Genomic DNA, 23,973 nt, shown 5'->3' on the forward strand with positions numbered 1-23,973 from the left:
ACCGTCCTGACTGTAAGAGAAGAGGAACAAAGAGAATCAGGAGGAGGGCATTTAACCCAACTAGCCGGCTGTGCCCGCCTTGCAACTGGTGAACTTGTAATGAGAACTTGTAATGAGAACTTGTAATGAGAACTTGTAATGAGTGCAGTGTCCGTGTTCCTGGTGTACAAGCTCCCAGTCACAGGCACCAGAATGATGATCACCAGAAAAGGGTTAGAGAGCAGTTGTGTCGGGAAAGAGTGAAGTAATCAGGGAAAACCTCCCAATTAAAGGGCAGGAGAGGAGGAGATGGGTTAGGGAACAGGGAGAGGAGCTGGATGGGACTGTCTGGGAAATGGAATGCAGCACAGTGAGGTGAGAGAGTGTAAACAGCTAACCTCTCGCCACCCTCACCCCACCTCTCGCCACCCTCACCCCACCTCTCGCCACCCTCACCCCCAGCTCTGCCCACCCTCACCCCACCTCTCGCCACCCTCACCCCAGCTCTGCCCACCCTCACCCCCAGCTCTGCCCACCCTCACCCCCAGCTCTGCCCACCCTCACCCCCAGCTCTGCTCACCCTCACCCCCAACTCTCTCCACCCTCACCCCCAGCTCTCGCCACCCTCACCCCCAGCTCTGCCCACCCTCACCCCCAGCTCTCCCCACCCTCACCCCCAGCTCTCCCCACCCTCACCACCAGCTCTGCCCACCCTCACCCCCAGCTCTCCCCACCCTCACCACCAGCTCTGCCCACCCTCACCCCCAGCTCTCCCCACCCTCACCCCCAGCTCTGCCCACCCTCACCCCCAGCTCTGCCCACCCTCACCCCCAGCTCTCGCCACCCTCACCCCACCTCTCCCCACCCTCACCCCCAGCTCTGCCCACCCTCACCCCCAGCTCTGCCCACCCTCACCCCCAACTCTCCCCACCCTCACCCCCAGCTCTGCCCACCCTCACCCCCAACTCTCCCCACCCTCACCCCCAGCTCTCCCCACCCTCACCCCCAGCTCTGCCCACCCTCACCCCCAGCTCTGCCCACCCTCACCCCCAGCTCTGCCCACCCTCACCCCCAGCTCTCCCCACCCTCACCCCGAGCTCTGCCCACCCTCACACCCCAGTCTGGAACAGCTGGGGAATAGTAAGAGGAACATTTGATTTGTTTAGAGCTGTATCAACTGTCACAGAACTGGCTGGAGGCTGCCGGTGTAAAATCACTCATCTCCTTTCCTGACAGGCACCTTCCGGGATCTCTGTGGATTGTGCTGGATGTTCCATATCCGGGAGCGACTGAGTGAGAGCTGCCGCAAATACCAGACAGCCCGAGACAACAGCAGATCCTCCCAGGTACTCACCCTGCACCCGGCTCTGTCCCACTGGATCACCGCCCTGCTCCATCCCACTGGATCACCGGCCTGCTCCACCCCACTAGATCACTGCCCTGCTCTGTCACACTGGATCACTGTCCTGCTCTGTCCCACTGGATCGCTGTCCTGCTCTGTCCCACTGTATCACTGTCCTGCTCTGTCCCACTGGATCACTGTCCTGCTCTGTCCCACTGGATCACCGCCCCGCTCTGTCCCACTGGATCATCGTCCACTCCACCCCATTGGATCACCGCCTTGCTCCACCCCACTGGATCACTGCTTTGCTCTGTCCCACTGGATCACTGCCCTGCTCTGTCCCACTGGATCACCGTTCACTCCATCCCACTGGACCACCGCCCTGCTCCACCCCACTGGATCACTGCCCTGCTCTGTCCCACTGGATCACTGCCCTGCTCTGTCCCACTGGATTACCGTCCACTCCATCCCTCTGGATCACCGCCCTGCTCTGTCCCACTGGATCACCGTCCACTCCACCCCACTGGATCACTGCCCTGCTCTGTCCCACTGGATCACTGCCCTTCTCTGTCCCACTGGATCACTGCCCTGCTCTGCCCCACTGGATCACTGCCCTGCTCTGTCCCACTGGATCACTGCCCTGCTCTGTCCCACTGGATCACCGCCCTGCTCCACCCCACTGGATCACCACCCTGCTCCATCCCACTGGATCACTGTCATGCTCTGTCCCACTGGATCACAGCTCTGCTCTTTCCCACTGGATTACTGCCCTGCTCTGTCCCACTGGATCACGGTCCTGCTCTGTCCCACTGGATCACCACCCTGATCCACTCCCATTGGATCACCGCCCTGCTCCAGCCCCACTGGATCACCACCCTGCTCCATCCCACTGGATCACTGCCATGCTCTGTCCCACTGGATCACAGCTCTGCTCTTTCCCACTGGATTACTGCCCTGCTCTGTCCCACTGGATCACGGTCCTGCTCTGTCCCACTGGATCACCACCCTGATCCACTCCCATTGGATCACCGTCCTGCTCCAGCCCCACTGGATCACTGCCCTGCTCCACCCCATTGGATCACTGTCCTGCTCTCTCCCCACTGGATTGCGGCCCTGCTCTGTCCCACTGGATCACTGCCCTGCTCTGTCCCACTGGATCACCACCCCTCTCTGCCCCACTGGATCATCATCCTGCTCTGTCCCACTGGATCACTGCCCTGCTCTGTCCCATTGGATCACTGCCCTGCTCTGTCCCACTGGATCACTGCCATGCCCCATCCCACTGGATCACCATCCTGCTCTCTCCCCACTGGATTGCGGCCCTGCTCTGTCCCACTGGATCACTGCCCTGCTCTGTCCCACTGGATCACTGTCGTGCTCTGTCCCACTGAATCACTGCCCTGCTCTGTCCCACTGGATCACTGCCCTACTCTGTATCGCTGGATCACTGTCGTGATCTGTCCCACTGGATCACTGCCCTACTCTGTCCCACTGGATCACCGTCCTGCTCCATCCCAACTGGATCACCACCCTGTTCCACCCCCCCACTGGATCACCACCCTGCTCCGTCCCACTGGATCACCACCCTGCTCTGTCCCACTGGATCACCGCCACGCTCTGTCCCACTGGATCACCGCTCTGCTCTGTCCCCACTGGATTGCGGCCCTGCTCTGTCCCACTGGATCACCACCCTGTTTCATCCCACTGGATCACCGTCCTGCCCCATCACCACTGGATCACCGTCCTGTTCCATTCCCACTGGATCACCACCATGCTGCACCCCACTGGATCACCGTCATGCCCCATCGCCACTGGATCACCGTCCTGTTCCATTCCCACTGGATCACCACCATGCTGCACCCCACTGGACCACCACCCTGCTGCATCCCGCTGGATCGCCATCCTGCTCTCCCCCACTGGATCACTGCCCCGCTCTCACCCACTGGATCACTGCCCTGCTCCGTCCCACTGGATCACTGCCCTGCTCTGTCCCATTGGATCACTGACCTGCTCTGTCCCACTGGATCAGTGTCCTGCTCTGTCCCACTGGATCACTGCCCTGCTCCACCCCACTGGATCACTGTCCTGCTCTGTCCCACTGGATCACTGTCGTGTTCTGTACCACTGGATCACTGTCCTGCTCTGTCCCACTAGATCACTGCCCTGATCCGTCCCACTGGATCACTGCCCTGCTCCATCCCACTGGATCACTGCCCTACTCTGTCCCACTAGGTCACTGTCCTGCTATGTCCCACTGGATCACCGCCCCGCTCTGTCCCACTGGATCACTGCTCTGCTCCGTCCCACTGGATCACCGCCCTGCTCTGTCCCCACTGGATTGCGGCCCTGCTATGTCCCACTGGATCACCACCCTGTTTCATCCCCACTTGATCACCGTCCTGCTCCATTCCACTGGATCACCACCCTGCTCCATCCCACTGGATCACCGTCCTGCTCCATCGCCACTGGATCACCACCCTACTCCACCCCACTGGATCATCGTCCTGCTCCATCCCCCCTGGATCACCACCATGCTGCACCCCACTGGATCACCACCATGCTGCACCCCACTGGATCACCGTCCTGTTCTCCCCCACTGGATCACTGCCCTGTTCTGTCCCACTGGATCACTATCCTGCTCTGTCCCACTTGATCACTGACCTGCTCTGACCCATTGGACCACTTTCCTGCTCTGTCCCACTGGATCACTGCCCTGCTCCATCCCACTGGATCACTGCCCTGCTCTGTCCCTCTGGATCACTGTCGTGTTCTGTCCCACTGGATCACTGTCCTGCTCTGTCCCACTAGATCACTGCCCTGCTCCATCACACTGGATCACTGCCCTGCTCTGTCCCACTGGATCACTACCCTGCTCTGTCCCACTAGATCACTGCCCTGCTCTGTCCCACTGCCCTGCTCTGTCCCACTGGACCACTGCCCTGCTCTGCCCCACTGGACCACTGCCCTGCTCAATACCACTGGATCACCACCCTGCTCTGTCCCCACTGGATCACCACCCTGCTCTGTCCCCACTGGATCACCACCCTGCTCTGTCCCCACTGGATTGCGGCCCTGCTCTGTCCCATTGGATCACCACCTTGTTTCACCCCCACTTGATCACTATCCTGCTCCATTCCACTGGATCACCGCCCTGCTATGTCTCACTGGCTCTCTGTCCTGCTCCATTCCACTGTATCACCACCGTGCTCTGTCTCACTGGATCGTCATCCTTCTCTGTCTCACTGGATCATCACCCTGCTCTGTCCCACTGTATCACTGCCATGCTCTGTCCCACTGTATCACTGCCCTGCTCTGTCCCACTGGATCACTGCCCTGCTCTGTCCCACTGGATCACTGCCCTGCTCTGTCCCACTGGATCACTGCCCTGCTCTGTCCCACTGGATCACTGCCCTGCTCTGTCCCACTGGATCACCACCCTGCTCTGTCTCACTGGATCATCACCCTGCTCTGTCTCACTGGATCATCACCCTGCTCTGTCCCACTGGATCACCACTCTGCTCTGTCCCACTGGATCATCACCCTGCTCTGTCCCCACTGGATCACCGTCCTGCTCTGTCCCACTGCATCACCACCCTGCTGTGTCCCACTGGATCATCACCCTGCTCTGTCCCACTGGGTCACCACTCTGCTCTGTCCCACTGGATCACCATCCATTCTGTCCCCACTGGATCACCGTCCTGCTTGGTCCCACTGGATCACCATCCACTCTGTCTCCACTGGATCACCGTCCTGTTCTGTCCCCACTGGATCACCACCCACTTTGGGTGGTGATGTCATTGTGTGGGTGGAGTTGGGCTGTGGCTCTGTGAGTTTGTTTTAATTTTGCTTTGAGTTTGGACTGGTTTTGAACTGCACACGTTGACAGGCGTCTCTCTATCGTCATTTTAAAAGCTGTTTCCAGACTGCTTGATAACGTAAAAGAGAGAATTGCTCTCTGGAAGGAATTCAAACCTGCTGTTTGGAAAGGGGAACAGAGTGTCAATAACAAGCCTTATACCAGTGAGAGGGCCGTGTGCTGGGCCACGCCTTTGAAAAGGGGTTTCTGGTTTGACTTGGATTTTGTTATTGAATTGGAACAGTTAAAGGGGAATTCATGAAGGGTTATACATAGATTACTGTAACTGTGTGCGGCCTTTATGTTTGTAGTTGATAAAAAGTCTTTCTGTGTGTGTTTATAAAAATGTTAACTACATTCGTAGAATACAGTTTTTTAAAATTAAAAGCACCTAAGGCCTGTGTGGAATAACAGCTGAAAGTCAGGCCCTTGTGCTCAGCGTAACCAACATCAATAAACAGTTATCGGTCAGGTGAACTCCATGATATACTTTGGAGTTTTCCAAACCCTGGCCCATAACACATTCCACAAACATTCACTCCCTCCACCGCCGAGCCACAGTGACAGCCGTGTGTACCATCCACAAGATGCACTGCAGGAACTCGCCAAGGTTCCTCAGGCAGCACCTTCCAAACCCACGACCACTCCCATCTAGAAGGACAAGAGCAGCAGGTACCTGGGAACCCCACCACCTGGAGGTTCCCCTCCAAGTCACTCACCACCCTGACTGGGAAATATATCGGCCGTTCCTTCACTGTCGCCGGGGCAACATCCTGAAACTCCCTCCCTAACAGCACAGTAGGTGTACCTACACCTCTGGGACTGCGATAGTTGAAGACCCCACTCACCACCACCACCTCCAGGGCAGTTAGGGATGGGAAATAAATGCTGCCCCAGCCAGCGACACACATCCGGCAAATGATAAAAAAGATCTGGTCACAGCTGGATTGCGAGTGGGAATCTCGTCACAGCTGGATTGCGAGTGGGGATCTGGTCACAGCTGGATTGTGAGTTGTTGGGGATCTGGTCACAGCTGGATTGCGAGTTGTTGGGGATCTGGTCACAGCTGGATTGGGTGTTGGGGATCTGGTCACAACTGGCCTGCGAGTCACTGAGGATCTGGTCACAGCTGGAATGCGAGTTGTTGGGGATCTGGTCACAGCTGAATTACGAGTTGTTGGGGATCTGGTCACAGCTGGAATGCAAGTTGATGGGGATCTGGTCACAGCTGGATTCCGGGCTGCTGGGAATCTGGTCACAGCTGGATTGCAAGTTGCCAGGGATCTGGTCACAGCTGGATTGCAAGTTACTGGGGATCTTGTCACAGCTGGATTACGAGTAGTTGCGGATCTGGTCACAGCTGGATTGCAAGTTACTGGGGATCTGGTCACAGCTGGATTACGAGTAGTTGCGGATCTGGTCACAGCTGGATTGCGAGTGGGTAACTGGTCACAGCTGGATTGCGAGCGGGGATCTGGTCACAGCTGAATTGTGAGTTGTTGGGGATCTGGTCACAGCTGTATTGCGACTTGCTGGGGATCTGGTCATAGCTGGATTGTGGGTTGTTGGGGATCTGGTCACAGCTGGATTGTGGGTTGTTGGGGATCTGGTCACAGCTGGATTGTGGGTTGTTGGGGATCTGGTCACAGCTGGATTGTGAGTGGGGATCTGGCCAGAACTGGATTGTGAGTGGGGATCTAGTCACAGTTGGAATGTGAGTGGGGATCTGGTCACAACTGGATAGCGGGCTTTCAGGGATCTGGTCACAGCTGGATAGCGAGTGGTGATCTAGTCACAGCTGGATTTCTAGTTGCTCTGTATCTAGACACAGCTGGATTGCAAGTTACTGGGGGTCTGGTCACAGCTGGATTGCGAGTTGTTGGGGACCTGGTCACAGCTGGATTGCGAGTGGGGATCTGATCACAGCTGGATTGTGAGTTGTGGATCTGGTCACAGCTGGATTGCGACTTGCTGGGTTCTGGTCACAGCTGGATTGCGCGTTGTTGGGGATTTGGTCACAGCTGGATTGAGTGTTAGGGATCTGGTCACAACTGGCCTGCGAGTCACTGAGGATCTGGTCACAGCTGGAATGTGAGTTGCTGAGGATCTGGTCACAGCTGGATTGCGAGCTGTTGGGGATCCCATCACAGCTGGATTGCGAGTTGTTGGGGATGGGAGTCACAGCTGGATTGCGAGTTGCTGGGAATCTGGTCACAGCTGGATTTTGAGTTGCTGGGGATCTGGTCACAGATGGATTGCCATTGGGGATCTGGTCACAGCTGGATTGAGTTTGGGGATCTGGTCACAGCTGGATTGCAAATTACTGGGATCTTGTGGGGACCATGTCACAGCTGGTTTGCGAGTGGCTGGGAATCTGGCCACAGCTGGATTGCAAATTACTGGGATCTTGTGGGGACCTTGTCACAGCTGGATTGGCAGTGGGAATCTGGTCACAGCTGGATTGCGAGTTGTTGGGGATCTGGTCACAGCTGGCTTGGCAGTGGGGATCTGGTCACAGCTGGATTGCGAGTGGGGATCTGGACACAACTGGATTGCGAGTGGGGATCTGGTAACAGCTGGATTTATAGTTGCTCTGGATCAAGTCACAGCGGGATTGCGAGTGGGGGTCTGGTCACAGCTGGATTGCGAGTGGGGATCTGGTCACAGCTGGATTGCGAGTTGTTGGGGATCTGGTCACAGCTGGATTGCGAGTGGCTGGGGATCTGATCACAGCTGGATTGCGAGTTGCTGGGGATCTGGTCACAGGTGGATTGCGATAGTGGATCTGGTCACAGCTGGATTGCGAGTCGTGACCTGGTCTCAGCTGGATTGTGAGTGGGGATCTGGTCCCAGCTGGATTACAGGTTGCTGGGGATCTGGTCACAGTTGGATTACAGGTTGCTGGGGATCTGGTCACAGTTGGATTACGAGTTGCTGGGAATCTGGTCATAGCTGGATTGTGAGTTACTGGAGATCTGGTCACAGCTGGATTGCGAGTGGGGATCTGGTCCCAGCTGAATTACGAGTTGTTGGGGATCTGATCACAGCTGGATTGTGAGTTGTTGGGGATCTGGTCACAGCTGGATTGCGAGTGGCTGGGGATCTGGTAACAGCTGGATGATGTATTGTTGGGGATCTGCTCTCAGCTGGATTGTGAGTGGCTGGGGATCTGGGCACAGCTGGATTGCAGGTTGTTGGGGATCTGGTCACAGCTGGATTGCGAGTTTTGGGGGATCTGGCCACAGCTGGATTGTGAGTTGATGGGGATCTGGTCACAGCTGGATTACGAGTTTTGGGGGATCTGATCACAGCTGGATAGCAAGTGGTGATCTAGTCACAGCTGGGTTTCTAGTTGCAGGGGATCTAGTCACAGCTGGATTGCGAGTGGGTATCTGGTCACAGCTGGATTGCAAGTTACTGAGGGTCTGGTCACAGCTGGATTGCGAGTTGTTGGGGATCTGTTCACAGCTGGATTGCGAGTTGTTGGGGATCTGCTCACAGTTGGATTGTGAGTGGGGATCTGGCCACAGCTGAATTGCGAGTGTGGATCTGGTCACAGCTGGATTGTGAGTTGTTGGGGATTTGGTCACAGCTGGATTGTGGCTTGCTAGGGATCTAGTCACAGCTGGATAGGGTGTTGGGGATCTGGTCACAGCTGGAATGCGAGTTGTTGGGGATCTGGTCACAACTGGGTTGTGAGCTGTTGGGGATCCCATCACAGCTGGATTGCGCGTTGTTGGGGATCTGGTCACAGCTGGATTGGGTGTTGTTGCGGATCTGGCCACAGCTGGATTGTGAGCGGCTGGGGATCTGGTCACAGCTGGATTGTGAGTGGGGACCTGGTCACAGCTGGATTGCGAGTTGCTGTGCCTCTGGTGGGGACCTGGTCACAGCTGGATTGCGAGTGGGGATCTGGTCACAGCTGTATTGTGAGTTACTGGAGATCTGGTCACAGCTGGATTGAGAGTTGCTGGGTATCTGGTCACAGCTGGATTGTGAATTACTGGAGATCTGGTCACAGCTGGATTGTGAGTGGTGATCTTGTCACAGCTGGATTGTGAGTTACTGGAGATCTGGTCACAGCTGTATTTCGAGTGGGGATCTGGTCACAGCAAGATTACGAGTTGCTGGGGATCTGGTCACGGCCGGATTGCGAGTGGCTGGGGATCTGGTAACAGCTGGATTGCAAGTTGCTGGGGATCTGGACACAGCTGGATTGAGAGTTACTGGGGATCTTGTCACAGCTGGATTGTGGGTTGTTGGGGATCTGGTCACAGCTGGATTGCGAGTGGCTGGGAATCTGGTCACAGCTGGATTGTGAGTTACTAGAGATCTGGTCACAGCTGGATTGCGAGTGGGGATCTGATCACAGCTGAATTACGAGTTGTTGGGGATCTTGTAACAGCTGGATTGCAAGTTGCTGGGGATCTGGCCACAGCTGGATTGAGAGGTACTGGGGATCTTGTCACAGCTGGATTGTGGGTTGTTGGGGATCTGGTCACAGCTGGATTGCGAGTGGCTGGGGATCTGGGCACAGCTGGATTGCAGGTTGTTGGGGATCTGGTCACAGCTGGATTGCGAATGGCTGTGGATCTGGTCACAGCTGGATTGCGAGTTTTGGGGGATCTGGTCACAGCTGGATTGTGAGTTTTGGGGGATCTGGTCATAGCTGGATTGTGAGTGTGGATCTGGTCACAGCTGGATTGTGAGTTGTTGGGATCTGGTCACAGCTGGATAGCAAGAGGTGATCTGCTGGATTTCTAGTTGCTGGGGATCTAGTCACAGCTGGTTTGCGATTGGGTATCTGGTAACAGCTGGATTGCAAGTTACTGAGGATCTGGTCACAGCTGGATTGCGAGTTGTTGGGGATCTGGTCACAGCTGGATTGCGAGTTGTTGGGGATCTGCTCACAGTTGGATTGTGAGTGGGGATCTGGCCACAGCTGAATTGCGAGTGTGGATCTGGTCACAGCTGGATTGTGAGTTGTTGGGATCTGGTCACAGCTGGATAGGGTGTTGGGGATCTGGTCACAGCTGGAATGCGAGTTGTTGCGGATCTGGTCACAGCTGGGTTGCGAGCTGTTGGGGATCCCATCACAGCTGGATTGTGCGTTGTTGGGGATCTGGTCACAGCTGGATTGGGTCTTGTTGCGGATCTGGCCACAGCTGGATTGTGAGCGGCTGGGGATCTGGTCACAGCTGGATTGTGAGTGGGGATCTGGTCACAGCTGGATTGCGAGTTGCTGTGCCTCTGGTGGGGACCTGGTCACAGCTGGATTGCGAGTGGGGATCTGGTCACAGCTGTATTGTGAGTTACTGGAGATCTGGTCACAGCTGGATTGAGGTTGCTGGGTATCTGGTCACAGCTGGATTGTGAATTACTGGAGATCTGGTCACAGCTGGATTGTGAGTTACTGGAGATCTGGTCACAGCTGTATTTCGAGTGGGGATCTGGTCACAGCAAGATTACGAGTTGCTGGGGATCTGGTCACAGCCGGATTGCGAGTGGCTGGGGATCTGGTAACAGCTGGATTGCAAGTTGCTGGCGATCTGGACACAGCTGGATTGAGAGTTACTGGGGATCTTGTCACAGCTGGATTGTGGGTTGTTGGGGATCTGGACACAGCTGGATTGCGAGTGGCTGGGAATCTGGTCACAGCTGGATTGTGAGTTACTGGAGATCTGGTCACAGCTGGATTGCGAGTGGGGATCTGATCACAGCTGAATTACGAGTTGTTGGGGACCTGGTAACAGCTGGATTGCAAGTTGCTGGGGATCTGGCCACAGCTGGATTGAGAGTTACTGGGGATCTTGTCACAGCTGGATTGTGGGTTGTTGGGGATCTGGTCACAGCTGGATTGCGAGTGGCTGGGGATGTTGTCACAGCTGGTTTACGGGTTGTTGGGGATCTGGTCGCAACTGGATTGTGTGTTGTTGAGGAGCTTGTCACAGCTGGCCTGCGAGCCACTGAGGATCTGGTCACAGCTGGAATGTGAGTCGTTGAGGATCTGGTCACAGCTGGATTGCGAGTGGGGATCTGGTCACAGCTGGATTGTGAATTACTGGGATCTTGTGGCGACTTTGTCACAGTTGGTTTGAGAGTGCCTGGGAATCTCGTCACCGCTGGATTGCTAGTGGGCATCTGGTCACAGCTGGATTGTCAATAACTGGGATCTTGTGGGGACCTTGTCACAGCTGGATTGCGAGTGGCTAGAAATCTGGTCACAGCTGGATTGCGTGTGGCTGGGGACCTCGTCACAGCTGGATTGCGAGTGGGGATCTGGTCACAGCTGGATTGCGAGATGCTGGGGATCTGGTCACAGCTGGAATATGAGTTGTTGGGGATTGGGTCACAGCTGGATTGTGAGTTGCTGGGGATCTGGTGGGAATCTGGTCACAGCTGGATTGCGAGGTGCTGGGGATCTGGTAACAGCTGGATTGCGAGTGGGGATCTGGCCACAGCTGGATTGCGAGTTGCTGGGGATCTGATCACAGCTGGATTAAGAGTTGCTGGGCATCTGGGGGGGACATGGTCACAGCTGGATTGTGAGTTGCTGGTTATCTGGTCACAGCTGGATTGCGAGTGGGGATCTGGTCACAGCTGGATTGCGAGTTGTTGGGGATCTGGTCACAGCTGGCTTGGCAGTGGGGATCTGGTCACAGCTGGATTGCGAGTGGGGATCTGGACACACCTGGATTGCGAGTGGGGTTCTGGTCACAGCTGGATTTATAGTTGCTCTGGATCAAGTCACAGCGGGATTGCGAGTGGGGATCTGGTCACAGCTGGATTGCGAGTGCGGATCTGGTCACAGCTGGATTGCGAGTTGTTGGGGATCTTGTCACAGTTGGTTTGCAAGTGGCTGGGGATCTGATCACAGCTGGATTGCGAGTTGCTGAGGATCTGGTCACAGGTGGATTGCGAGAGTGGATCTGGTCACAGCTGGATTGCGAGTGGGGATCTGGTCACAGCTGGATTGCGAGTCGGGACCTGGTCTCAGCTGAATTGCGAGTGGGGATCTGGTCACAGCTGGATTGCGAGTTGTTGGGGATCTTGTCACAGCTGGATTGCGAGTGGCTGGGGATCTGATCACAGCTGGATTGCGAGTTGCTGAGGATCTGGTCACAGGTGGATTGCGAGAGTGGATCTGGCCACAGCTGGATTGCGAGTCGGGACCTGGTCTCAGCTGGATTGCGAGTGGGGATCTGGTCCCAGCTGGATTACAGGTTGCTGGGGATCTGGTCACAGTTGGATTACAGGTTGCTGGGGATCTGGTCACAGTTGGATTACGAGTTGCTGGGAATCTGGTCATAGCTGGATTGTGAGTTACTGGAGATCTGGTCACAGCTGGATTGCGAGATGCTGGGGATCTGGTCACAGCTGGAATATGAGTTGTTGGGGATTGGGTCACAGCTGGATTGTGAGTTGCTGGGGATCTGGTCACAGCTGGATTGCGAGATGCTGGGGATCTGGTCACAGCTGGAATATGAGTTGTTGGGGATTGGGTCACAGCTGGATTGCGAGATGCTGGGGATCTGGTCACAGCTGGAATATGAGTTGTTGGGGATTGGGTCACAGCTGGATTGAGAGTTGCTGGGTATCTGGTCACAGCTGGATTGTGAATTACTGGAGATATGGTCACAGCTGGATTGTGAGTGGTGATCTTGTCACTGCTGGATTGTGAGTTACTGGAGATCTGGTCACAGCTGTATTTCGAGTGGGGATCTGGTCACAGCAAGATTACGAGTTGCTGGGGATCTGGTCACAGCCGGATTGCGAGTGGCTGGGGATCTGGTAACAGCTGGATTGCAAGTTGCTGCCGATCTGGACACAGCTGGATTGAGAGTTACTGGGGATCTTGTCACAGCTGGATTGTGGGTTGTTGGGGATCTGGTCACAGCTGGATTGCGAGTGGCTGGGAATCTGGTCACAGCTGGATTGTGAGTTACTGGAGATCTGGTCACAGCTGGATTGCGAGTGGGGATCTGATCACAGCTGAAACACGAGTTGTTGGGGATCTGGTAACAGCTGGATTGCAAGTTGCTGGGGATCTGGCCACAGATGGATTGTGAGTTACTGGAGATCTGGTCACAGCTGGATTGCGAGTGGGGATCTGATCACAGCTGAATTACGAGTTGTTGAGGATCTGGTAACAGCTGGATTGCAAGTTGCTGGGGATCTGGCCACAGCTGCATTGAGAGTTACTGGGGATCTTGTCCCAGCTGGATTGTGGGTTGTAGGGGATCTGGTCACAGCTGGATTGCGAGTGGCTGGGGATCTGGTCACAGCTGGTTTGCGGGTTGTTTGGGATCTGGTCGCAACTGGATTGTGTGTTGTTGAGGAGCTTGTCACAGCTGGCCTGCGAGCCACTGAGGATCTAGTCACAGCTGGAATGTGAGTTGTTGAGGATCTGGTCACAGCTGGATTGAGAGTGGGGACCTGGTCACAGCTGGATTGTGCATTACTGGGACCTTGTGGCGACTTTGTCACAGTTGGATTGAGAGTGCCTGGGAATCTGGTCACCGCTGGATTGCGAGTGGGGATCTGGTCACAGCTGGATTGTGAATTACTGGGATCTTGTGGGGACCTTGTCACAGCTGGATTGCGAGTGGCTTGAAATCTGGTCACAGCTGGATTGCGAGTTGCTGGGGACCTAGTCACAGCTGGATTGCGAGTGGGGATCTGGTCACAGCTGGATTGCGAGTTGCTGGGGATCTGGTCACAGCTGGAATGCGAGTTGTTGGGGATTGGGTCACAGCTGGATTGTGAGTTGCTGGGGATCTGGTGGGAATCTGGTCACAGCTGGATTGCGAGGTGCTGGGGATCTGGTAACAGCTGGATTGCGAGTGGGGATCTGGTCACAGCTGGGTTGCAAGTTGCTGGGGATCTGGTCACAGCTGGATTGGCAGTGGGAATCTGGTCACAGCTGGATTGCGAGTTGTTGGGGATCTGGTCACAGCTGGCTTGGCAGTGGGGATCTGGTCACAGCTGGATTGCGAGTGGGAATCTGTTCACAGCTGGATTTATAGTTGCTCTGGATCAAGTCACAGGGGGATTGCGAGTGGGGATCTGGTCACAGCTGGATTGCGAGTGGGGATCTGGTCACAGCTGGATTGCGTGTTGTTGGGGATCTGGTCACAGCTGGATTGCGAGTGGCTGGGGATCTGATCACAGCTGGATTGCGAGTTGCTGGGGATCTGGTCACAGGTGGATTGCGAGAGTGGATCTGGTCACAGCTGGATTGCGAGTCGGGACCTGGTCTCAGCTGGATTGCGAGTGGGGATCTGGTCCCAGCTGGATTACAGGTTGCTGGGGATCTGGTCACAGTTGGATTACAGGTTGCTGGGGATCTGGTCACAGTTGGATTACAGGTTGCTGGGGATCTGGTCACAGTTGGATTACAGGTTGCTGGGGATCTGGTCACAGTTGGATTACGAGATGCTGGGAATCAGGTCATAGCTGGATTGTGAGTTACTGGAGATCTGGTCACAGCTGGATTGCGAGTGGGGATCTGGTCCCAGCTGAATTATGAGTTGTTGGGGATCTGATCACAGCTGGATTGTGAGTTGTTGGGGATCTGGTCACAGCTGGATTGCGAGTGGCTGGGGATCTGGTAACAGCTGGATGATGTATTGTTGGGGATCTGCTCTCAGCTGGATTGTGAGTGGCTGGGGATCTGGACACAGCTGGATTGCAGGTTGTTGGGGACCTGGTCACAGCTGGATTGCGAATGGCTGCGGATCTGGTCACAGCTGGATTGCGAGTTTTGGGGGATCTGGTCACAGCTGGATTGTGCGTTTTGGTGGATCTGGTCGTAGCTGGATTGTGAGTTGATGGGGATCTGGTCACAGCTGGATTACGAGTTTTTGGGGATCTGATCACAGCTGGATAGCAAGTGGTGATCTAGTCACAGCTGGATTTCTAGTTGCTGGGGATCTAGTCACAGCTGGATTGCGAGTGGGTATCTGGTAACAGCTGGATTGCAAGTTACTGAGGGTCTGGTCACAGCTGGATTGCGAGTTGTTGGGGATCTGGTCACAGCTGGATTGCGAGTTGTTGGGGATCTGCTCACAGTTGGATTGTGAGTGGGGATCTGGCCACAGCTGAATTGCGAGTGTGGATCTGGTCACAGCTGGATTGTGAGTGGGGATCTGGTCACAGCTGGATTGTGAGTTGTTGGGGATTTGGTCACAGCTGGATTGTGGCTTGCTCGGGATCTGGTCACAGCTGGATTGCGTGTTGTTTGGGATCTGGTCACAGCTGGATTGCGTGTTGTTTGGGATCTGGTCACAGCTGGAATGCGAGTTGTTGGGGTCTGGTCACAGCTGGGTTGCGAGCTGTTTGGGATCCCATCACAGCTGGATTGCGTGTTGTTGGGGATCTGGTCACAGCTGGATTGGGTGTTGTTGCGGATCTGGCCACAGCTGGATTGTGAGCGGCTGGGGATCTGGTCACAGCTGGATTGTGAGTGGGGATCTGGTCACAGCTGGATTGCGAGTTGCTGTGCCCCTGGTGGGGACCTGGTCACAGCTGTATCGTGAGTTACTGGAGATCTGGTCACAGCTGGATTGAGAGTGGTGATCTTGTCACAGCTGGATTGTGAGTTACTGGAGATCTGGTCACAGCTGTATTTCGAGTGGGGATATGGTCACAGCAAGATTACGAGTTGCTGGGGATCTGGTCACAGCCGGGTTGCGAGTGTCTGGGGATCTGGTAACAGCTGGATTGCAAGTTGCTGGGGATCTGGACACAGTTGGATTGTGAATTACTGGGATCTTGTGGCGACTTTGTCACAGTTGGATTGAGAGTGCCTGGGAATCTGGTCACCGCTGGATTGCGAGTGGGGATCTAGTCACAGCTGGATTGTGAATTACTGGGATCTTGTGGGGACCTTGTCACAGCTGGATTGCGAGTGGCTGGAAATCTGGTCACAGCTGGATTGCGAGTGGGGTTCTGATCACAGCTGAATTACGAGTTGTTGGGGATCTGGTAACAGCTGGATTGCAAGTTGCTGGGGATCTGGCCACAGCTGGATTGAGAGTTACTGGGGATCTTGTCACAGCTGGATTGTGGGTTGTTGGGGATCTGGTCACAGCTGGATTGCGAGTGGCTGGGGATGTGGTCACAGCTGGTTTACGGGTTGTTGGGGATCTGGTCGCAACTGGATTGTGTGTTGTTGAGGAGCTTGTCACAGCTGGCCTGCGAGCCACTGAGGATCTGGTCACAGCTGGAAAGTGAGTTGTTGAGGTCTGGTCACAGCTGGATTGCGAGTGGGGATCTGGTCACAGCTGGATTGTGAATTACTGGGATCTTGTGGCGACTTTGTCACAGTTGGATTGAGAGTGCCTGGGAATCTGGTCACCGCTGGATTGCGAGTGGGGATCTGGTCACAGCTGGATTGTGAATTACTGGGATCTTGTGGGGACCTTGTCACAACTGGATTGCGAGTGGCTTGAAATCTGGTCACAGCTGGATTGCGAGTTGCTGGGGACCTCGTCACAGCTGGATTGCGAGTTGCTGGGGATCTGGTCACAGCTGGAATGCGAGTTGTTGGGGATTGGGTCACAGCTGGATTGTGAGTTGCTGGGGATCTGGTGGGAATCTGGTCACAGCTGGATTGCGAGGTGCTGGGGATCTGATAACAGCTGGATTGCGAGTGGGGATCTGGCCACAGCTGGATTGCGAGTTGCTGGGGATCTGATCACAGCTGGATTAAGAGTTGCTGGGCATCTGGGGGGGACATGGTCACAGCTGGATTGCGAGTTGCTGGTTATCTGGTCACAGCTGGATTGCGAGTGGGGATCTGGTCACAGCTGGGTTGCAAGTTGCTGGGGATCTGGTCACATCTGGATTGGCAGTGGGAATCTGGTCACAGCTGGATTGCGAGTTGTTGGGGATCTGGTCACAGCTGGCTTGGCAGTGGGGATCTGGTCACAGCTGGATTGCGAGTGGGGATCTGGTCACAGCTGGATTTATAGTTGCTCTGGTTCATGTCACAGCGGGATTGCGAGTGGGGATCTGGTCACAGCTGGATTGCGAATAGGGATTTGGTCACAGCTGGATTGCGAGTTGTTGGCGATCTGGTCACAGCTGGATTGTGAGTGGCTGGGGATCTGATCACAGCTGGATTGCGAGTTGCTGGGGATCTGGTCACAGGCGGATTGCGAGAGTGGATCTGGTCACAGCTGGATTGCGAGTCGGGACCTGGTCTCAGCTGGAATGCGAGTGGGGATCTGGTCACAGCTGGATTGCGAGTTGTTGCCGATCTGGTCACAGCTGGATTGCGAGTGGCTGGGGATCTGATCACAGCTGGATTGCGAGTTGCTGGGGTACTGGTCACAGCTGGAATGCGAGTTGTTGGGGATTGGGTCACAGCTGGATTGTGAGTTGCTGGGGATCTGGTGGGAATCTGGTCACAGCTGGATTGCGAGGTGCTGGGGATCTGGTAACAGCTGGATTGCGAGTGGGGATCTGGCCACAGCTGGATTGCGAGTTGCTGGGGATCTGATCACAGCTGGATTAAGAGTTGCTGGGCATCTGGGGGGGACATGGTCACAGCTGGATTGCGAGTTGCTGGTTATCTGGTCACAGCTGGATTGCGAGTGGGGATCTGGTCACAGCTGGGTTGCAAGTTGCTGGGGATCTGGTCACAGCTGGATTGGCAGTGGGAATCTGGTCACAGCTGGATTGCGAGTTGTTGGGGATCTGGTCACAGCTGGCTTGGCAGTGGGGATCTGGTCACAGCTGGATTGCGAGTGGGGATCTGGTCACAGCTGGATTTATAGTTGCTCTGGTTCAAGTCACAGCGGGATTGCGAGTGGGGATCTGGTCACAGCGGGATTGCGAGTGGGGATCTGGTCACAGCTGGATTGCGAGTTGTTGGCGATCTGGTCACAGCTGGATTGCGAGTGGCTGGGGATCTGATCACAGCTGGATTGCGAGTTGCTGGGGATCTGGTCACAGGTGGATTGCGAGAGTGGATCTGGTCACAGCTGGATTGCGAGTCGGGACCTGGTCACAGCTGGAATTCGAGTGGGGATCTGGCCCCAGCTGTATTACAGGTTGCTGGGGATATGGTCACAGTTGTATTACAGGTTGCTGGGGATCTGGTCACAGTTGGATTACGAGTTGCTGGGAATCAGGTCATAGCTGGATTGTGAGTTACTGGAGATCTGGTCACAGCTGGATTGCGAGTGGGGATCTGGTCCCAGCTGAATTACGAGTTGTTGGGGATCTGATCACAGCTGGTTTGTGAGTTGTTGGGGATCTGGTCACAGCTGGATTGCGAGTGGCTGGGAATCTGGTAACAGCTGAATGATGTATTGTTGGGGATCTGCTCTCAGCTGGATTGTGAGTGGCTGGGGATCTGGGCACAGCTGGATTGCGAATGGCTGTGGATCTGGTCACAGCTGGATTGCGAGTTTTGGGGGATCTGGTCACAGCTGGATTGTGCGTTTTGGGGGATCTGGTCACAGCTGGATTATGAGTTTTTGGGGATCTGATCACAGCTGGATTGTGCGTTTTGGGGGATCTGGTCATAGCTGGATTTCTAGTTGCTGGGGATCTAGTCACAGCTGGATTGCGAGTGGGTATCTGGTAACAGCTGGATTGCAAGTTACTGAGGGTCTGGTCACAGCTGGATTGCGAGTTGTTGGGGATCTGGTCACAGCTGGATTGCGAGTTGTTGGGGATCTGCTCACAGTTGGATTGTGAGTGGGGATCTGGCTACAGCTGAATTGCGAGTGTGGATCTGGTCACAGCTGGATTGTGAGTGGGGATCTCGTCACAGCTGGATTGTGAGTTGTTGGGGATTTGGTCACAGCTGGATTGTGGCCTGCTCGGGATCTGGTCACAGCTGGATTGCGTGTTGTTTGGGATCTGGTCACAGCTGGATAGGGTGTTGGGGATCTGGTCACAGCTGGAATGCGAGTTGTTGCGGATCTGGTCACAGCTGGGTTGCGAGCTGTTGGGGATCCCATCACAGCTGGATTGTGCGTTGTTGGGGATCTGGTCACAGCTGGATTGGGTCTTGTTGCGGATCTGGCCACAGCTGGATTGTGAGCGGCTGGGGATCTGGTCACAGCTGGATTGTGAGTGGGGATCTGGTCACAGCTGGATTGCGAGTTGCTGTGCCTCTGGTGGGGACCTGGTCACAGCTGGATTGCGAGTGGGGATCTGGTCACAGCTGTATTGTGAGTTACTGGAGATCTGGTCACAGCTGTATTTCGAGTGGGGATCTGGTCACAGCAAGATTATGAGTTGCTGGGGATCTGGTCACAGCCGGATTGCGAGTGGCTGGGGATCTGGTAACAGCTGGATTGCAAGTTGCTGGGGATCTGGACACAGTTGGATTGAGAGTTACTGGGGATCTTGTCACAGCTGGATTGTGGGTAGTTGGGGATCTGGTCACAGCTGGATTGCGAGTGGCTGGGAATCTGGTCACAGCTGGATTGTGAGTTACTGGAGATCTGGTCACAGCTGGATTGCGAGTGGGGATCTGATCACCGCTGAATTACGAGTTGTTGGGGATCTGGTAACAGCTGGATTGCAAGTTGCTGGGGATCTGGCCACAGCTGGATTGAGCGTTACAGTGGATCTTGTCACAGCTGGATTGTGGGTTGTTGAGGATCTGGTCACAGCTGGATTGCGAGTGGCTGGGGATGTGGTCACAGCTGGTTTGCGGGTTGTTGGGGATCTGGTCGCAACTGGATTGTGTGTTGTTGAGGAGCTTGTCACAGCTGGCCTGCGAGCCACTGAGGATCTGGTCACAGCTGGAATGTGAGTTGTTGAGGATCTGGTCACAGCTGGATTGCGAGTGGGGATCCGGTCACAGCTGGATTGGAATTACCGGGATCTTGTGGCGACTTTGTCACAGTTGGATTGAGAGTGCCTGGGAATCTGGTCACCGCTGGATTGCGAGTGGGGATCTGGTCACAGCTGGATTGTGAATTACTGGGATCTTGTGGGGACCTTGTCACAGCTGGATTGCGAGTGGCTGGAAATCTGGTCACAGCTGGATTGCGAGTTGCTGGGGACCTAGTCACAGCTGGATTGCGAGTGGGGATCTGGTCACAGCTGGATTGCGAGTTGCTGGGGACCTAGTCACAGCTGGAATGCGAGTTGTTGGGGATTGGGTCACAGCTGGATTGTGAGTTGCTGGGGATCTGGTGGGAATCTGGTCACAGCTGGATTGCGAGTTGCTGGGGATCTGGTCACAGCTGGAATGCGAGTTGTTGGGGATTGGGTCACAGCTGGATTGTGAGTTGCTGGGGATCTGGTGGGAATCAGGTCACAGCTGGATTGCGAGGTGCTGGGGATCTGGTAACAGCTGGATTGCGAGTGGGGATCTGGCCACATCTGGATTGCGAGTTGCTGGGGATCTGATCACAGCTGGATTAAGAGTTGCTGGGCATCTGGGGGGGACATGGTCACAGCTGGATTGCGAGTTGCTGGTTATCTGGTCACAGCTGGATTGCGAGTTGGGATCTGGTCACAGCTGGGTTGCAATTTGCTGGGGATCTGGTCACAGCTGGATTGGCAGTGGGAATCTGGTCACAGCTGGATTGCGAGTTGTTGGGGATCTGGTCACAGCTGGCTTGGCAGTGGGGATCTGGTCACAGCTGGATTGCGAGTGGGGATCTGGACACACCTGGATTGCGAGTGGGGATCTGGTCACAGCTGGATTTATAGTTGCTCTGGATCAAGTCACAGCGGGATTGCGAGTGGGGATCTGGTCACAGCTGGATTGCGAGTGGGGATCTGGTCACAGCTGGATTGCGAGTTGTTGGGGATCTGGTCACAGCTGGATTGCGAGTGGCTGGGGATCTGATCACTGCTGGATTGCGAGTTGCTGGGGATCTGGTCACAGGTGGATTGCGAGAGTGGATCTGGTCACAGCTGGATTGCGAGTCGGGACCTGGTCCAGCTGGATTGCGAGTGGGGATCTGGTCCCAGCTGGATTACAGGTTGCTGGGGATCTGGTCACAGTTGGATTACAGGTTGCTGGGGATCTGGTCACAGTTGGATTGTGAGTTGCTGGGGATCTGATCACAGCTGGATTAAGAGTTGCTGGGCATCTGGGAGGGACATGGTCACAGCTGGATTGCGAGTTGCTGGTTATCTGGTCACAGCTGGATTGCGAGTGGGGATCTGGTCACAGCTGGGTTGCAAGTTGCTGGGGATCTGGTCACAGCTGGATTGGCAGTGGGAATCTGGTCACAGCTGGATTGCGAGTTGTTGGGGATCTGGTCACAGCTGGCTTGGCAGTGGGGATCTGGTCACAGCTGGATTGCGAGTGGGGATCTGGTCACAGCTGGATTTATAGTTGCTCTGGTTCAAGTCACAGCGGGATTGCGAGTGGGGATCTGGTCACAGCTGGATTGCGAGTGGGGATCTGGTCACAGCTGGATTGCGAGTTGTTGGCGATCTGGTCACAGCTGGATTGCGAGTGGCTGGGGATCTGATCACAGCTGGATTGCGAGTTGCTGGGGATCTGGTCACAGGTGGATTGCGAGAGTGGATCTGGTCACAGCTGGATTGCGAGTCGGGACCTGGTCACAGCTGGAATTCGAGTGGGGATCTGGCCCCAGCTGTATTACAGGTTGCTGGGGATATGGTCACAGTTGTATTACAGGTTGCTGGGGATCTGGTCACAGTTGGATTACGAGTTGCTGGGAATCAGGTCATAGCTGGATTGTGAGTTACTGGAGATCTGGTCACAGCTGGATTGCGAGTGGGGATCTGGTCCCAGCTGAATTACGAGTTGTTGGGGATCTGATCACAGCTGGTTTGTGAGTTGTTGGGGATCTGGTCACAGCTGGATTGCGAGTGGCTGGGGATCTGGTAACAGCTGAATGATGTATTGTTGGGGATCTGCTCTCAGCTGGATTGTGAGTGGCTGGGGATCTGGGCACAGCTGGATTGCGAATGGCTGTGGATCTGGTCACAGCTGGATTGCGAGTTTTGGGGGATCTGGTCACAGCTGGATTGTGCGTTTTGGGGGATCTGGTCACAGCTGGATTATGAGTTTTTGGGGATCTGATCACAGCTGGATTGTGCGTTTTGGGGGATCTGGTCATAGCTGGATTTCTAGTTGCTGGGGATCTAGTCACAGCCGGATTGCGAGTGGGTATCTGGTAACAGCTGGATTGCAAGTTACTGAGGGTCTGGTCACAGCTGGATTGCGAGTTGTTGGGGATCTGGTCACAGCTGGATTGCGAGTTGTTGGGGATCTGCTCACAGTTGGATTGTGAGTGGGGATCTGGCTACAGCTGAATTGCGAGTGTGGATCTGGTCACAGCTGGATTGTGAGTGGGGATCTCGTCACAGCTGGATTGTGAGTTGTTGGGGATTTGGTCACAGCTGGATTGTGGCCTGCTCGGGATCTGGTCACAGCTGGATTGCGTGTTGTTTGGGATCTGGTCACAGCTGGATAGGGTGTTGGGGATCTGGTCACAGCTGGAATGCGAGTTGTTGCGGATCTGGTCACAGCTGGGTTGCGAGCTGTTGGGGATCCCATCACAGCTGGATTGTGCGTTGTTGGGGATCTGGTCACAGCTGGATTGGGTCTTGTTGCGGATCTGGCCACAGCTGGATTGTGAGCGGCTGGGGATCTGGTCACAGCTGGATTGTGAGTGGGGATCTGGTCACAGCTGGATTGCGAGTTGCTGTGCCTCTGGTGGGGACCTGGTCACAGCTGGATTGCGAGTGAGGATCTGGTCACAGCTGTATTGTGAGTTACTGGAGATCTGGTCACAGCTGTATTTCGAGTGGGGATCTGGTCACAGCAAGATTATGAGTTGCTGGGGATCTGGTCACAGCCGGATTGCGAGTGGCTGGGGATCTGGTAACAGCTGGATTGCAAGTTGCTGGGGATCTGGACACAGTTGGATTGAGAGTTACTGGGGATCTTGTCACAGCTGGATTGTGGGTAGTTGGGGATCTGGTCACAGCTGGATTGCGAGTGGCTGGGAATCTGGTCACAGCTGGATTGTGAGTTACTGGAGATCTGGTCACAGCTGGATTGCGAGTGGGGATCTGATCACCGCTGAATTACGAGTTGTTGGGGATCTGGTAACAGCTGGATTGCAAGTTGCTGGGGATCTGGCCACAGCTGGATTGAGCGTTACTGTGGATCTTGTCACAGCTGGATTGTGGGTTGTTGAGGATCTGGTCACAGCTGGATTGCGAGTGGCTGGGGATGTGGTCACAGCTGGTTTGCGGGTTGTTGGGGATCTGGTCGCAACTGGATTGTGTGTTGTTGAGGAGCTTGTCACAGCTGGCCTGCGAGCCACTGAGGATCTGGTCACAGCTGGAATGTGAGTTGTTGAGGATCTGGTCACAGCTGGATTGCGAGTGGGGATCCGGTCACAGCTGGATTGTGAATTACCGGGATCTTGTGTCGACTTTGTCACAGTTGGATTGAGAGTGCCTGGGAATCTGGTCACCGCTGGATTGCGAGTGGGGATCTGGTCACAGCTGGATTGTGAATTACTGGGATCTTGTGGGGACCTTGTCACAGCTGGATTGCGAGTGGCTGGAAATCTGGTCACAGCTGGATTGCGAGTTGCTGGGGACCTAGTCACAGCTGGATTGCGAGTGGGGATCTGGTCACAGCTGGATTGCGAGTTGCTGGGGACCTAGTCACAGCTGGAATGCGAGTTGTTGGGGATTGGGTCACAGCTGGATTGTGAGTTGCTGGGGATCTGGTGGGAATCTGGTCACAGCTGGATTGCGAGTTGCTGGGGATCTGGTCACAGCTGGAATGCGAGTTGTTGGGGATTGGGTCACAGCTGGATTG

General features: G+C 55.1%; 1 protein-coding gene across 1 annotated transcript in view; it reads left to right on the forward strand.

The window, feature by feature from the left end:
• The window catches only part of LOC140429943 (ciliogenesis and planar polarity effector 1-like), a 687,141-nt gene that overhangs the window by 372,254 nt on the left and 290,914 nt on the right, over positions 1 to 23,973 (forward strand). Inside the window, exon 21 of the mRNA XM_072517533.1 lies at positions 1,216 to 1,325. Coding sequence (XP_072373634.1) covers positions 1,216 to 1,325 — 110 coding nt within the window. The remainder of the gene's footprint in view (positions 1 to 1,215; positions 1,326 to 23,973) is intronic.

This window comes from Scyliorhinus torazame, chromosome 9, assembly GCF_047496885.1.
Source record: "Scyliorhinus torazame isolate Kashiwa2021f chromosome 9, sScyTor2.1, whole genome shotgun sequence".
Taxonomy (NCBI): Eukaryota; Metazoa; Chordata; class Chondrichthyes; order Carcharhiniformes; family Scyliorhinidae; genus Scyliorhinus; species Scyliorhinus torazame.